A 17,116-nucleotide genomic window follows, 5' to 3' on the forward strand; every position below is an offset into this window, starting at 1 on the left:
CTTAAGAACATAAATTATCATCCAAAGGGCCAATTTCCTAACCGCTGGAGATCACGTTACACTTTAATTCACAACCTAGAAGTGAAATTTGATGACAGAAGAGCAAAGGCAGCGTGTTTTCATGGAGGGAAGCACAGTTCTGTGCTGGCCTGGCAGTGGGCAAGGATAATCCTCAGCCAGGCACCTCCACCCAGCTACTTCAGTGGACCTGCAAAGTCAACCCACGTTTGGGAGACGGCAGGGGGGTATTTTTGAGGCTCACAGCCCCACAAACTGCTCCAGCAGCACCACCAGAGGAGCAGAGGGTGGGGAGGTGGGAACTTCCCTGCCTTGCAGCCACCCAAAGCTCCCAGGCAGTTACACCCAGCATGACCTGCACTCGGGCATTTGGAGATGTGCTAAGAATAGAGACAAAAAACCCAACTCGAGACTGGCTTTCCTCTGAGCTGCAGCTGCTCTTCCCTCCTCTACTCAACAGGATGCTGTCGATGCAGATTTTTTTTTTGGAGACTTTGAGCAAGGCAGGAAGTTTGGCCTGAACTCCAGCTGTGCTTCCCTTTCCTTACGCAGGGTTTCAAAAGGAAGTTTTTATTGTATCAGACAGCAGACTCATCTATGCACAGCAACATTCTGCTAAAGGTTTTGAAACTGTTTTTTTTCCTCCTTATTAGGGACATGTCAGCTCCTTCTTCCTCCCTCTCACCCTTCTTTCTTGCAGGGAAAGGAGTGGCAGAGAAAAAGAGTGCTACCAAATCTGTAAAGGTTTTGTTCTGAATTAGGGACTGAGGGATGAGCAAGCAACAGTCATTCAAACCCCATTCAAAACCTCGACTCACACTAAATCAGAGGAAAGGATTAGGCAATGTGGGCAAGTCCCACTTGGCTGCACCAGACGTGTAACTCCACGGATGAACCTTCTCTTATTTCCTAAAGGCAGAGGATTTTGTCATTTACTGTAGCAACAAGAGAAATTAAACTGCGAGAGATTGCAGGGAAACACTCGGGATTTACACCTGCCCATTTCAAAATGCGACTCCCTTCTGTAACAGTTCCTACAAACTGGTTAGAAACAGGGACGAGTTTCTGTAAGAAAACACATCCTCTCCCACAGAGCAGCAGCTGAGCAAACAGTGCAGGCCTCCACTCCAGACTTTCAAGAGGGTACTGTGACTCAATCCACTTCTTTGCCTCGGTGCAGCACCTCCCTTCTCCCCCCAGCAATGCTAATGGGGGTTTCTCACCTCCGAGCAGGACCAGGTACCAGCCTGGAGACACCGGGGCAGCCAGAGGAGCAGGCTGGGCTGGTGACAACTTTCCCACATTCTCAAATTACCAGCTGGATCCGCTGCCAAGTATCTTTCACAGGCAGAAATCCCATCCTGGGAGCCGTCTGACCCCTCAGCTCTGACATCCCCCGGACCCCTCTGGTGGAAGGCAGTGCCAGCCAGCAGAAATGGAGGGTCACAGGGGTACTGGGGGGGTCTCACCTCCTCTACACCATTGCCCAGCATACTCTGATCACCAGTTCACCCACACCCCTCTTTTTCCCTGGTGGTGGAGTTCACTTACATGGATGTCCTGTATTTGATGTCATCCTTCTCAGCCAGCTGCTCACAGGTGAGGTTCATGTGCTCCTTCCACAGCCCCTGGCACTTCCGACACGTTTCCTGAGGAGGGTAACAAACATTAAAGGAGGAAAAAATCCCAGGGCACCACTAACAGCATCAGGAACTGGGAAAATTCCCATCTCTTCCCCCACCAACTGCAGGTTCTCAGCTGAGGATGGGGCTGGCAGAATGGTACAGAGGTCTGCAGGTCTGTCCTCTGCTGAAGACCAGAGTGAGTCCACAAATAATTGGAGCCAAGGGACAAGGCACAAGAAAATGGATACAAAATGAATCCATAAATCCTAGTTCACCCAGAACTCATGTGACAGCTACCAGGTCCACTGGTTATATCCCACAGTAGAGGTGAAAATGTGGTGCCTAAAGTACATCAAGTTCATCTGTTTCCTGACCAAAAGCCTCCTTCATATAAGGGGCTTTTAGTTCCCTAGGTGGTGGAAACCTTGCAGCTGCATCAAAAACTGTGCTTCACCAGGCATAAAAGTAAATATATATATATATATATATATATATGTATATAAAATGTTTTGCAAAACCTCACAAAATAAAGGCAGTTTACATGATTAAACAGCTTAAAAAGGCAGAATACGGAAAATCATCCATAAAACAGAGGTGAAACATGAACAAATATTTATGAATTTAACCAGAAACGCTGAACTAAACTTAAGAGCAAGTGACTGAGCTCTCTTGTTCTTGCAAACTCTTTAGCAACAAGGCTCTAATCCAGGACTGGTAAAGCTGCAGGGAGCAGGATCTCTGTGGAGGCACAACTGGCAAGGGAGCTTGGACCAACACTGGGGACAGAGCTGATTTTCTGGCTGGCTAGCCAAAGAAAACATAATTTTGTTTTGGGCCAAACAAGAGCTTTTTTCCTTTAATTTGAGCAGGATTAAAAAACATCCAGATCAAACTTGAAAAAAAAAAACAACCATGTTTCACAGGCCAACTGTTTCATCTCCAGGATGGCTGGGGCTCAGGCTCTCTGATCCAACTTTCCCCCTGGCAGGAAAACCCACACGGCTGTGCAGCATCCACTTCCCCTGCACACCAAAGGAGGTCCTAAAAGAGCTTTGCCCAGCCCTGGTCTCCACTATCAGCAAGAGACGACGACTGCAGAGACAGATCTTACTCGATTGCATCGCCTTCATTTTATTTTAATGAAGAAATTGGACGTTTATACGAGACACGATGGAAGAAACTGCTTCGAGACACACGTAGGCAGCGACGCTCTTTTGATTGCGAATCAGACAAACAGGATGAAGGCCAAAGCTCCCAAGGAAGCCACCCCAGGAGGGGGGAGTGTGAAATGTGGACTTGTTTGTATCTGTGCTCGCTGGGAGATGCCCAACAGCTCGTGCTTTCATCTGGAGAATGAAAGGCTCCTCGTCCTGGCTGCTGAGCTGGACGTGTTTGCAGACTGCGGGGTAAGGGCTGGAGCAAGAGCAGAGCCAAGTGTGGGACTGGGTGTCCCAAAAGCTCAGCAGCAGAGGATTTTGTGATCACTCACCTTGCAAATGCAGCCCTTGGCAGGCAGGCCCCGGTTTTAAGGGGCAGTAAATACCGTGGTTCTACCGATCCTCATGAATCATTCATCACACCCTGTATTTTCCTGCTAAAGCTGTTAAAACAGGCACCATTTTGTGTGCATTTTTGGCAGCCCACATCTGGCTGCTGGAAGCACTGGAGGATCAGACTTGGAGCTGCTCACATACCTCGATGAGGACCCACCTTCCCCCTTTATTCCCAACACCTGGCCATGTGCCATTCTGAGATCAAAAGTGCCTTATGGTGTTTTTTTTACGTACAGCAAGGGTTAAAAACAGCCTTTGGAGCCCTGTTACACAGAACCGCTTTCACAGGCCAGCAACAGAGATTTAACAGCTTTTTGCCAGGAGGGTTGGCACACTTTCCAGCCAGGAGCCTGCTATTCCCAATTACTTAACTTCAGGAGCCTCCTCTGCTGCCGAATTAGGAACTATGCCCTTCTGAAGCAGATGGTGCCGCTTAGACCTTCGTCCCAAGTCATTCCCTGTGCCTTTTGCTACTGGAAGCAACGTCCTCCCTGGAGCCCAGGCTGCTGCTGTTTGCCAAACAGTTGTCTCCTGCACTCAGGAGAAGGGGTTTCTGTGCATGGCCACATGGATTCCTGGGATGGCACGACAGGAGGTATCCGGTTCCCCGTGTGAGTGCAGCACAGAGGGCTCATCACAGCTGTGCACGTTGCTGGGATCCCTCCCAAGCCGTGTTGTCCTCCAGGAGCTGCAAACCCACAGGCAGCTCTGCCCGTGCCAATGCACCCCCCACCCCGTGCAGGGGATGTTCTTCCTGCGGCTTCCAGACTCCCGAGTGTCACCTGGTGCTGCCTCTGACCGAGCCACGTCCTCTCCAGAACACGGGCAGGGGAACACGGACCATTCACGTGTCATTGGCAGAACTTGATGCAACTTTTCCCTTTACCCAAGACAAGGGCACGTTGTTGGTGGTTACAGGAACTCCTGTTGGACCCCTTCACCGAGGCCACAGCCCTCACCCCTGAAAAGTGACTTGGAATAATTTTTACTAAGTCAAATCCAACCCACTTGGCTGATGAGGGTCTTGCACATCTCACACAGCGACAATTCTGAACTCTACAATTTCCACAATGGCTGCTTTTATTTCAGAAGCAGTTTTTTTGTTTGATAATGGAACATACTCTTCCATTATCATATTAACTAAGCTAAACACACAGCAGAATAGCCAATTTTTTGCAACCAGCCTAGGTCATTTCCATGGGAGAGCAGCTCTTGGCACTAAGATTGGCTACAGCTATATCAGGCACCACCTAAACCCACACAAAGAGGGAAGAAGTCCTTCCCAGACCTGAAATCTGCTCCAAGTGCAGAGGACAAAAAGCAGGTCAGTCCACCACAATAAAGATCCTTCCCAACTTTTTCAGCACTTGGCCCCTTAGCAAACCCTGCTGCATTCATGGAGGAGTTCCTGAGTTTTAGTTTTAACAACACTTCACCTGAATGCATGATTTCTGCATGGTGAGAATTCCATGTGTTCTCCTGCCTTCCCCCATCCCGCTCCTCGCGGGCAGCTACAGCCAACCCAGCTCACGGTTCCCCTAGGAGGGACGGTGAGTTTGGAGAAGCCCTGGCACTGGGAAACAGCTCCAAACCAGGCATGGATACGGGAGATTAAGCATTTGCTGCCTGTTACATCTGCCCGAGCTTGGCAGGCAGCCTGGGACAGCCCATTAATGCGCCGGGCGAGGAGGGGAGGATGTGATGGAGAGGGTGTTTAATCGCACCCTCTAATCTCCTCACTGTACATCTGTTGGAGGTAGTGGCTCCGCTTCCTCCCCCCCTCCGGCTGCCAGGAAGCAGCCCGGATTAACACAAACATGTTTGGGTTCAGGAGGATCCTTTGTTCCCAGGGTCAGCCGTGTTTCTGTGCTCAGGGCCAGCCTGGCTAAGGGTGGCCACTTGGCTTTTAGCACCACAACCCTTAAACGCCCTTGTCAGTTGTCCCAGCACTTAAAGGTGGTAGCAAGGAAGTGTTTTATTCAAATCTACCCACCTTCCTTCCTCAGCACTGCCGATGGATGCTACAGTTTTAAGCGCAGCCTAAATGGTTTTACTTCCACTCTATCATCAACTACAGATGGACCTCTCCAAGGTCCAGCCCATGTATAATGGGGGGGAAAAAAACCACCCCAAACTCCACGGAATCAACTTCTCCCTGCCAGTCTCCACGTCCTCTTGGCCACGGTCGGGCTGTTGCATGCACTGCTGGCACTGCAGACGCAGCAGCTTTTCCTGTTTGCCACCCAAACAAACGCCACATGGGCAGAAACATCAGATGACACGCGCGGATCCCAGCCCGACTGCCCACGGCATTCCCGCTTGTGCCGTAGGAGTTTACACGAAGCCATTTACTGACTGAGCAAAACGCAGAGGGGGTTGGGGGGGGGAGAAGCTCAACTTAAACAACAACAGGCGATGGACCCGGCTGTCAGCACCGCCCTCCGCTCCCAGCGGTGGCTCTGAGCCGGGTCCAGCGCTTCCCTCAGCCTTCCATATGGCGGTTAATTAAATCCTTGTGCCGCTGCGATTCCCTGCATCCCCCAGGAAGGGCGAGGTGCACACTCCAGTGGTCTCTGCCGGCTGCACGCAGGGGGATGCTCGCTGGGAGGGAGGTAAAACACCCCGTGAAACGTTAGGACGGAGCCCCAGTGATTGATTCGCTGCTTCCTCCCGCTCTCGGACACACAACAGCACAGGCCAGCCTCGAACCGGCCGAGTTTTACCCAAAAGCAGATGTGAATGCGAGTGTCTCAGAACAGCACCTCAGGGCCAGTCTGTACTGCGCTCCTTTAATTACAGAGCTGCGATTCCCAACCAGATGAGTTAATGGGGAAACAAAGAACCACGCAGCCTTCCTCCCAACAAGGTCTCACTGCCCACAAAGCTGCACGGACCGCAACTAAAAATGGAGGCAAAAGTAGCTAAATGAACACGACCTCTAAGCATGGATAAGCTCTCATGAACACGCTCCTTCAGGGCTGTTTCTGGGATTTCCTACACGTTAAGCCGGGATAAAGAGACTGTAATCCAGCCCAAGACAATCCGTTTGGGTGAGAGACCCCTCTTTAGAGATGTAAGAACACCCAGCACGGGGAGGTGGGACCCCAGTGCGGAGAGAGCTCCTTCCAGCACCAATTCCCGTGGGAACATCCCGGTCCCGGAGCTGCCGGCAGGAACCGACCCCAAAACACACAAAATCCAGGCAGAGCGGAGAAACGAAGGCTGTGCCTTGGGTGGGTGATGGGGCGAGGAGCAAGGGGCTGGGAGGGCATCTGTGGTGCCAGTGGGTGTGTCTGCTGCTCCCCCGGGAGCTTGGCTGTTCCCCGGGCAGCGCTGCCGCTCAGCGGCGGCCGCTCACACCACAGGGACGGGCAGGAGGAACAGGAGGAGGAGGAGGAGGAAGCAGCCAAGAGAGAAATCCGGGTAAAACTGAGGTTTTCTCTCTCCTGAGCACGGTTTGTTCTGTGAGGGGAGAGGTTGCTGGGAGAAATAAAGCAGAGGCACAAGCTTGGAGCAGGCGGTAAGAATGTGCTGGGGTGTGAAAACAGAGACTGTAGAGTGACTGAGAGTTAAAAAGCTTGATAAAGAAAATATGCATTTATATCCAACACCACTGAGAACAATAAAATACAGTCACATTAAGGTTGGAAAAGACCTCCAAGATCAGAGTCCAACCTTTAAGAAAGCTGATTAGAGCTTTTATGGCCATATATTAAGCCCCATTACCAAAAATTATGAGCCCAAGCAATGCCTCCTGTTTTGCCTGCTCTTGTTAAATTGAACATATTGTACTCCCTCCCCATCTCCAAGACACTGGGGATACTCAGTGCCCTTTTCCTTTCAGAAAAGTGCTGGCAGGCTGGTTCCCACGACGTTTTGGATCATTTGTGTTCAAATCAGAGAACCAGAAACATGTGGTAACTCCCACCTCTTGCCTAAGTCAGTAGGACTATCTCGTAACTGTAATTCAGAAGTTCCTGGAACACACAGACCAAACCAAAGCAAGCTGTGCCTCTTCCCAGAGGTTGATTTTAAAAGGCCAGATCAGCTGCTGGTTTGGGTGAAGTGGTTAGAGACCTATGGACCAAAAACAGCTCCAGCTTCATGCAAGAAGTGCTGCTCAGCACCAGTATGACCCTAGGGCTGGTCAGAGGTGGAAACGGTGCTTGCAAGAAATTGCTCACTCATCTCACACTCAGGGAGTAAAAAGAAACAGCTCTTTCACTGAGAAAGATCATGATTTAATTTGAACTTGTACAAAATGAAGTGTTTTTTTCATTATTTGGGTTGTTTATAAAGAAGTTATCTTTGTTTCAAAGCTACTTTCTCTCAAGCTCCAGGGGTGTGAGGAATACATCAGAAGGTATTTGCATCACACATCCATCGCACCAGGATCCTTTCCCTTGAGCTGAGGAAAAAGTGTTTCTCACAAGGATAAGTTCTCCCTTCAAAAAAATGACATTTTTTCAGAAGCTGAGCAGGTTGGGATCACACACAGCATCTCTCCAGCTCAGCACACTGGGAAGTCTGGTGAGTGCATTGGCTCTGTGACCTACCCAGAGGTGGTAACCCACCAACCTGAATCCACCTGCACTGCAGGTAGAGGAAACCACTGCTTGGCCACTTTATAAAGGCAGGTTAAATCCAGCCTGGGACCACACACTGGAGATGTTGGCTCCATCACTACACCTGAGGTCATATCGCTCCTTCCCGGGGAAGAAGTTAAGAGGAACTCGGCACACGCTCCTGGAAACTCATCTGTAATTGTCAAGCAGAGCTTTGAGATCTGTTGGGCTGATTGCAGATAACAGTTATTGCCTTCCCAGCCAAGGTAAATAATTAAATACCAGCAGAGGAGTTCAAAGCCTCAGCAGCTGCCCCTCCTGCTCTCCCCCAGTGCAGATTCCCGTGCCCCATTCAGCAGAGATCCAGGAGGTTATCCATGTAATCCTCTGCACAATCTCACACAAAAAGGGGATGCTGCTTCCAATAGCTGGAACTCAAGTGATGAAATCTCTAGCAGGGCTAAATAACCGTGGAGCTGGTGGAAACAATAGGGACCTTGGGAAAGGAACAGATTTAGATTTCAAGACAAGCAGCTTGATTTTTAAAGGATAAGTCCAGGAAGTTCCAGGGGTTGCACCCAAGGATGCCAAGAGGGTTAAGGCTAACCAAAGCAAGGTATCTTATTTGCAGAGGTACCTGCAAATGATGCATTGTGAGACTTGAGAGGAGGAACAATTACTGAAGGCAATTTTGAAACTTCCCTCTTGCACCACCACATGATAAACAAATCCCCCCCCCATCAACCCGCCCTAGACACAAATCCCAACCCAGGGCTTTGGGTGGCAGGGACTGGAAAGATCCTCCTCCAGATGTGTCCTGTTTTTTGGTTCCCCTACAGCCTCCCAGATATTGTTGTATCACAAAAGGATCAGCTCAAGGAGCTCTATTACAGATGTCCTCTCCTCCATCAACAGTTGCGTGGAGACCCAGATTTATGTAACACACCTACAAACCACTTTTAAGGAGTCTCTGCAATATGGCAATTTTGATGGCAATTCAGCAGCATGAACCCACTTCACTTTCAATTTAGAGCCTTTTTAACTGTATTCCCTCCCTACAGCAGAAGTTCACACTCCAGGTCATCACAACACCAGCCAGGGATGGGAAAGGTGAACTGAGCAGAGCAATGCTGGTAATTAGCGTAATTAGCTTTGGTCTAGGCACAAATCCACTCTCAGAAACTGGGCAAAGCACAGCCTGCTGTGCCAGGGAAATCAAAGCCAAATGAGGGGTACACCCCAAAGTAAGGTGTTCCTAACTTTTAACTGGTCAGAGTAAACCAAAAATTAATAAGGTATGGGGGGGATGAGCAAAGATCAAGAAGATAGAAAGCAAACCGCTATCTGGCCTCCCTGAAATCTCAAAATTGAGATGATTTCTTGCTTTAGTGCTTGTGTGGTACAGGGTTACCTCTGACCAGCTGCTCCCCACACAAGCTCTGTGCAAACAGGGCAGATTTGGCCTCCTGCACTGAGCCACACAGCAGCCAACCCCGAAACTACAGTATTTATAGCAACAGTATTTACAGCAGAGCAATGAAATTGGCCCTGTGAACTGCTCACCTCCACCTTCCACGTTCACCAGTGTGACAGTGACTCATCTGTGCCTCACTCGCTTCGCTAAAATAAGGCAGTGGAGAAATCAGAGCCCCTGGCCCGTCCAGCAGCTGCTGAAACTTCTAAGAAGGCAAAACCACCAAAAAAAGCAGTATGATAGAAGAGCTCACCCCAAAGCTCCAGTGCAGAAGTGCACTAGATTTCCTCCTGCACCCCAAAAGCTGTTCAGATGACTGTTCAAAATAGTTACAACAACAATAATAACAATAAAGATATCAAGTAAATGCGTATACAGCAAAATAAAACAAAGTGCTGAAAAGTAATCAGGGAAAGAGATGTGTTGGCAACTGATTTCCTCTTTCAGAGTCCCCACATGACGTTTCCATTCCCTCCTGTACCTAAAGCACCCACCAGCTGGGCCTGGGTTTCTGTTTGGTGCAGAAGTGGCAAAAAAACACCATCAAAACTGCGCTTTGTGGGTGGTTTTTCAAGCCCTGCTAAGGCTGTTTGGTCCTGCCCCATGCAATGTGCCCTGCCAAGGCTGCAGGGAGCAAAAGGACACTGGAAAGGACCCACCAGCCCCAGCAGTGAGCAGGGCAGAGGAGATACAGAGATCCAAGACCACTGAGCAAAGTGCCTGCTGACCCCCAGCCCAGCCTAATCTGGACCAAAGCCGATCAGCCGCTTAAACTCCTGCAGGAGGACAGGCAGGTTAATACAGCAGCGCTGCAATGTCCTGCCAAATGAGGGTAATTCAGGGCACATTTGTCTTCTAATTTGAAGAATTGCTTAATCTGTTATTTAATTTTCATTAAAGTCACATAATCCCTTTCAATTCACTTTTTTTCTTTTTTTTTTTTTTTTTTTTTTTTAACAGTCACAGAAAAATGTGGGGCTCGGAAACACTTTGGAACAAGAGAAAAACCACCTCAGATCTGCAGACGCTGAAGCTAAAACTGCGTTAGCAACTCCAAAGGGAGTCTTCTCCACCTGCCCCAGCTCTGAACAACAGCTGGTAATGCAGCAAGACAAGCTCACTTCCACACAGCCACGTGAGATCGGGCAAGAGTCAGTGAAAAAGAGACCAAAACCAACGCCTGCAACATTTGTGAGGTGCCAGCGTTGAGCAGGAGCTGGGTCATCCCACCAGCAGTGAGACGGGAAGAGCTGCAAGCGCTGGAGTTGTGAAATCCCAGGGTGAGCAGTTCCCTTTGTGTTACACACACAAACACTGATCACAGAGACCTGTTCCCTTCTCACCCCCCTTGCTTCACAGAGCGCTCGAGGTTAACTGAGCGTGCTGTTCAACCATTTGCATGGCACGGCTCATCTACAAACCGGAGCTGTTGCAAGCCTGTCATCTGTAAAAGCAGGAAAAAACCCCTCCAAAATCCCCCAAAAAGCACAAGCCACCTCATCTCCAGGGATCCATCTGAGACCCAGTGGTCATTCCCCAAGTAGCAACAGTCATTTCTGCCACAATCTTGGCATGACACCCTCAGAGGGGTGTGAGCCGTGGACAGAAACACAGAGAGTGGGACACCAAAAGATTAAGTCAACCATCCTGGCAGCACAAGTTGAGATATTTAGGAACAGAGCAGTTTCAGCCATTTCCCCAGAGCCACTTCCAGATCCTGTTCTAGTTTTCCCGGGATGTCTATTGTAAAGACAAGGAGAGGAAGGAAAAAATTAAATGGTGTGATCACAAACACAGCATCATTGGAACAGAGTTGAAGAATGTGCGGATGCTGCTGCAAACCACTTCCAAAGTGCTTCCCCAGCACGTGGGGAAGTGTTTAGCTCCCACTGACCAGCTGGTAACCCTGTGTCAGCAAACCCCACTGGCCTTCCCATAGTCAAGCCCCAAGGAATGGAAACACTTTTTTCCAGAAGGAAAATCCCAACCTGCAACCAGACTCTGATCTGGTGAGGGGTGGTTGGAATGAGAGTCTTAAGAAACATCACAACACTCTCCTAACCAGTTACTCTCTCTTTTCCCCTTTGAATTTCAGAGCTGAAGTGCCACATAAGAGCCAAAACTAAAGTGTCAGGCCAACAAGTTTTGCAGGAACCAAACTCGAGCTGTTCCACTTAAAAATCAAGCAGTTAAACTGAGTGCCAAATGAGCCATTTGCATTAACCTCGTGAAACAGGATATGAAGCACTTTGTAGCAAGGAACAGGAGACTGGCTTTATTAGAAAAATACTTTTAAGGTGCAAATTCATCAAACCATTTGCAGCCAGGGATGATTTGTAAAAGACATTATTGGCTGACAAAGCTGGCTTTTGGCTTCCCAACTCCATCAGCAATTACCACCCGGAGGGACATTACCTGTTCTCAGCTAATGAGTGGCACCAGTGCCAAGTGCCAGGCACAGAAACCACATTAACTGCTGCAGAAAATGGCTCTTGAGGTTCCAGGAAGAAAACTATTTCAAGACACCTGTAATAGGCCAAGACATTTCGTCTGGCGTAAAGGACTGGAGATGATTGTAGAAAAGAAGTGTGTATTGTCCTCCTATGGTTATCTAGACTCAATCAGAACTATCTAGAGTCAATCAGACTCCAAAAACCACCTGGGGTTTGGACCAGATAAACTTCTCCCCATTAAATTAAGGGGAGTCACAATTCCTAATTGCCTTGAGCAACAAAACTGAAAACCTATGGCACAGCTCAAACAACCCAACCCAGCACCTCTGGGAAGATGTTGCAACTTGGTTTATTTTAGCCTAGAATTTACTATGTCGCAAATTCCATCCCCACCCACCGGGAGCTGGTCAGACCAGCCCCTTCCTCCTGCCCCGAACTTCTCGCTTCCACTTCTGACCCAGGATTTTATTGCAAAGGGAAAACCAGGGTTATTTGCCATAAAAGGAAAAGAGCCATCTGTCACATTTCTTCGGAGGGCAGTCAACAAGGAGGAACTCGGGGGACTTCCTTAAACCTGCGGAAGCACCGGAGGCCACAGCCGTCCCCCCTTATAAGGATTAAAGGGCTCCTCTCCCGCTTCCGTCAGGGATGCACGTGGGCACCCACACCAGACAGTGGAGGAGCACAGATGTCTCATTTTGAAGGAAGACAAAAGGGAACAAAAGGAGATGGCAGCAAACAGGCAGAGCTGGGCCGTGTTCAGGGAGCTCTGCCCCGGGCTCGGTGAGGGCACTGCAGATGCTCGACGCACCCTTTTCCTCGGTGACCCAACGTGCTCCTTTCCACACCACCCCGCTTATGCTTCTGCCAGAAAACGATGCTTAACGAGCTGAAAATTCCATTTGCATCAGGAATGCGTTTGGCCTTTTAGTTATGGCATGTTTGTGTTTGCTTAACAAACCCCTGCATTTCTTCCAGCAGATACGATTCCGGATTGCTGACCTCAAACGCGGACATGCTCCATCCAAAAATGAGAGGAGTCAGAAGTTATATAATCACGAATACTACCTTTGCCTTTTTTTTCTTTTTAATGAAAAATTCTCTTTCCTTCATACCAATAACCACAGCCATGCTTAAACCCAAAGATGAAGGTGAGATGACCCCGCACGGAAAGAATCACTCGCTGGCTGCCATCAGCCCCTTGCATTTTGGATGCATCAACAGCGAAAGCTGACAGGACAATTTCACTTTTGTTTCACTTTCAGAATCACATAAAACAATACAGCAGTACTGGGTGGAAACCACAAACCTGATTATGAGTCCAGAAGTAAAAGTTAACCCCGTTTGTCAGGTCTTATTAGGGCAGATGATGTCAGCACAGCAGCGTCTGGGGCGAAAAGTCACTGTAGTGCTCACAGGACATGTTAAGATCCCAAGACATCATTTACTGTCGTTTTTTTTTTGGGGGGGGAGTTTGCTATTACTGAGGAAACTACACAGTTGGAGCTTTATCCTTTTAAAGAAAGACAAAGAATCAGGGTTTTGTACTTGCAGGGGCTCCAAGTTTCTCTCTTACAGTGGTTCCCACATGAATGAACTGGTGCATTCCCCCTCCCCAGCACCAGCCTCTCACACCAGAAGAGCTCCAGCCGGAAGGGAACCAGGCAACACTGAAAATTTGCCTCCTTACCCTTTATCCCAAAGGAAACACTGCTCTGTCCCACACCAGACCTTAGCACAAGCTGCTTTACTCTGGGCCTCTCCCACAAGTCTCCCATTGATCTCCAGGGAAAATCCCACTAGTAGAGCATCCAAGACCACTTCCAGTATTTATTGTGAATTTCATTATCCATGTTCAGGTACCTCAGCTCAGCCTCTGGTGACCCACATTACAAACAGGTATCTTTGTGGGAGGGTTTGGTGTGGCAGGTTAGATGCTGCCCAGCAGCCCCAGGGAGCAGCTACTGAGACCCTCAACCCTCTTCCCACTTTTTTAATATATAAACACTACTGCTTGACTTCCCAGCAGCACAGAGAGGATATGCTGTAACAGAAAACCCACAAAACCTTCTCTTTTTGGTTCTGGCCACCAATTTAGAACCTCTCCCTTGGAAGAGCAGCTTTTCAGGAGAAGCCTGGAAAACACCCTATCTTACAGCAGGGTCTGGTTACAGGACAGGGAAAAAAGTCCCCCCAAAAAAGCAGGTATGACATCTCATTTTACTGTTTTCTAATGCAAACCCCCACAAACTCTTTTTGACACGAGGCTCCTAAAAATAACACATCCTGAAAAAGTCCTGTTATTTTTATACAGTCACAAGAATCACTGGATTGCTTCTAATTATCCCATCCTTCCTTGGAATGTCTATTTGTGTGCAACAAGACACAACTGGCTGAGACGCCAGTGGAATCATAACACATCTTCAATTACAGGCAACTGGGTAAGTTCACTTTCTCCTCGCGAACGGTTTTGTGAGAACGACAGTTAAAAAAAGCCCATTTTAACTGTGGACTTTGGGGTCTGAGTTAAAAAGGTGCCAGGTCTAAACAGAAACAGATCTTGCACTGGCCATGACGGAAAACAAATCCACAGCCTCTCACACGGATTCACAGTGGGATTAGAAACATTCCACCTAAACAGGATCAGCAAGGAGATTCCTAAAGAGCCCTTAGAGCAGGACTAGTCTATGGGACTTCACTATCATCCCTGTAAATACATCCTTACTGCCTCTGGCTTCCAGGGGGCATTGGCTGCTCCAGGCAGTGGTACCACAGAGGAATCCGCTCGGGGGCTCACCAGAAACATAAATAGTTATCCATCTGCACCGTGCCTGACTGTAGCAGACTGGCAGCTGGATCTGCTCTGGCAAGCAGGCTATCAGAGCACAGTCCCAGTGTCTCCCACGGTGCAGTCAGCACTCAGCTATTGCTGGCACTCATTACTGCATGGCCAAATATTTGCATGGCAAACTCACTGGATGCTTACTCAGAGCAGGTCTGGCTCCTGCCTGGCCTTCTTAGTGCTCCTCAACACCCCCAGGGGAAGAACACTTCCAGAATTAGCACCCCAATGTGCTTCCAGCAAGCTGCATCTCTCAAGGCTGGAACTCACACCATCCTCCTGCCATTATTTTACACTGTTTTTCCTCCTTGGGAAAGGCGGTGCTTTTATCTGAAGAGTCATCCACTGCAATTTGTACTGTCATGGCAACACAGCTCCCTCCCCTGCCCAAGCCCATCCCCAGCCTCATTGTGTTCATCACCAGACGGGCACGCAGCACCCTGCATGCAGATGAACCTCTCCCAGGGGGTCTCAGGCCTCCTCTCCCCTGCATCTGTACTGACACAGCTCCTGCTACAGGGTTATGGCTTCAACAGGAGAAGGGGAAAAAGTGTTACTAAGTCAAATTTCCTCTGTTCAAAGGAGGAAGTTTTATTAGAGGCGTTTTTGTAGCACGGTACATTTTTGTCGTACTGATTAAAATTGAAGGACAGGGTTCATAACCAGTGTTGCACTGAGCAGTGCAACAAAAAACATAATAATATTTACAGGAGGTGCGAGAGGATTTTGCTAAGGCAGCTTGGACAGGCTGATAAAGAAAAAGGGGAAGATCGTTCCACAAAGGATCCTGCTCAAGAACAGGGCTATGGAGCCCTCTTATGGCAGTTTGCTCTCAGCTTCCTCAGAGCAGAATTCCATGTATTCCTCACAGTATTATCTCTGTGCAGACAAGGATGCAATGCCATTGAGACTGGGTGGGAAAGAACATGATCCACATGTGAGACTAAGCTTTGATCCCACAAATGCGAGAAATCCACACTTCCAGCTCCTTGAGTGATCCCTGATGGGTGTGCAAGGACTGGACAACCCCCACATTTAAAGGGGGACAGAAGACACTGAGACCAACCTGAAGTGCTGCTTCAGCCACAGAAACACCTGAGGGGAGCTAAGGAAATGACCAAATCCACTGCTCCAGTGCCAGCAAGCGCTCCACAGGGATGTCATGCTGTCCAGTGCCAGGAGGGAAAGGCCAGACTGGTTTCACACCAACCCTTTCTCCAGGTCAGTAAGTTCTGACAGAGCCACAGAGCTCAGTTATGGACAGGCCCAAAATCTCTGTCCAGCAGCCACTCAGGGAGCACAGGGGGAGGAGGCAGGGAACAGCACAGCTGCTGGGCTCCTAAGGGGTTACAGAGATTCAACAGCAGGGAAATATTTATGGAGAAAAGATGCTGAGCTGTGCATGTTTCCCAGGCTGGAGATGGTTTTAATTTACCTCTTGCAAAGGCTGTGATTATTCGCTGCTGATTTTTGTTGAAAGCAACTATTCGAGGCTCACCAACTCCCTCTGGTGTCGAAGCTCCACAGCTGAGCCAGAACAAAACACCCCCTAAACCCACACAAACTACAAAGAATCCTGCATTTTGTCCCCCTCTGGAAAAGAGGAAGCAGTATTTTAAGCATTAGTGATTACCACGGCCTTGCCAGGCACAAAGCATTTTTGACTCTAGCACGCCAAGGACAGTACAGATATCTCCTAGAGTTTCCTTCTCTTTTCCAGCTCTCCCCTTTGGAGACTGGTGTCTGACTTCAGCTAAAATGTAGCATCCACCACACTTCCTCACTAGATTTCCCTCCACAGCAGCCTCTGAGTGCATGGTTCTGGGTCAGCACGGACATGAAAACTATGAGAAATTTTGAAACTAGGAAAGTGTCCTCAGCATTAATAGACTACAGTAGGCACCCACTCCCCCTGGGACTAGCTGTACCCTGGGGGAGGAAGCTGTACCTCATCAGTTCTCTCATACCACTCCATCCCCTCCCTGCACCATCAGCCCCACACTTTTTCCCCAAGCCAGCAGAAGCTCACCCAGCCTGGCAGCATCCCTCGGCCCACGTGAGCAAGGCTTCCAAGCTCTCCTCATAAAGCATCTACCCCGCTTCACATTCTCTGATTAATACATACCTTGAAGTGAACTATAAATATTTGCCTGGATTTTCTGTTAATCTTGCTCTGACATAGCTATTAGGATTACTGGAGTGCAGGTTGATAAGCAATGGGGTGAGTGCTGGAGTGTTTTGGGAGATGACAGTAACACCTCTCTGTATTTCACTGATGCGGATGCCTCGGTGACCTGCACTAATCCACTTGGAAAATTACTATGAGAGAACAAAGAGTCCTGAAATACGAAGCAGGAGGTGGAGTGCTGCAAAGAGAAGTTTATTTCCAGACAAGCCTCTTCTAAATATACACATAAACATCCGTATTCAACACGAAGTGGAGAGTCACAAACAGAAACGAGCAGAGAATAACCCAGAGCAGGACCTTCCTGCACACCCCACATCCACGTGCACTGGTCCAGCAGGAGAAACCCAGGAGCCCTAGTTTATATAGCATGACCTTTCTCTCAGTATACACGTACTGAG

At 48.8% G+C, this 17,116-nt stretch overlaps 1 protein-coding gene across 9 annotated transcripts in view; it reads right to left on the reverse strand.

Moving 5' to 3' along the window:
• Positions 1-17,116, reverse strand: part of RNF216 (ring finger protein 216) — a 76,405-nt gene that overhangs the window by 12,966 nt on the left and 46,323 nt on the right. For all 9 annotated transcript variants that reach the window (XM_027889489.1, XM_027889480.1, XM_027889487.1 and 6 more), the window contains one exon: positions 1,570-1,667. In XM_027889489.1, the coding sequence (XP_027745290.1) occupies positions 1,570-1,667 (98 nt within the window). The remainder of the gene's footprint in view (positions 1-1,569; positions 1,668-17,116) is intronic.

Source organism: Empidonax traillii, unplaced genomic scaffold (genome assembly GCF_003031625.1).
Source record: "Empidonax traillii isolate 1590-97213 ecotype Southwest subspecies unplaced genomic scaffold, ASM303162v1 scaffold263:size1499331, whole genome shotgun sequence".
NCBI lineage: Eukaryota > Metazoa > Chordata > Aves > Passeriformes > Tyrannidae > Empidonax > Empidonax traillii.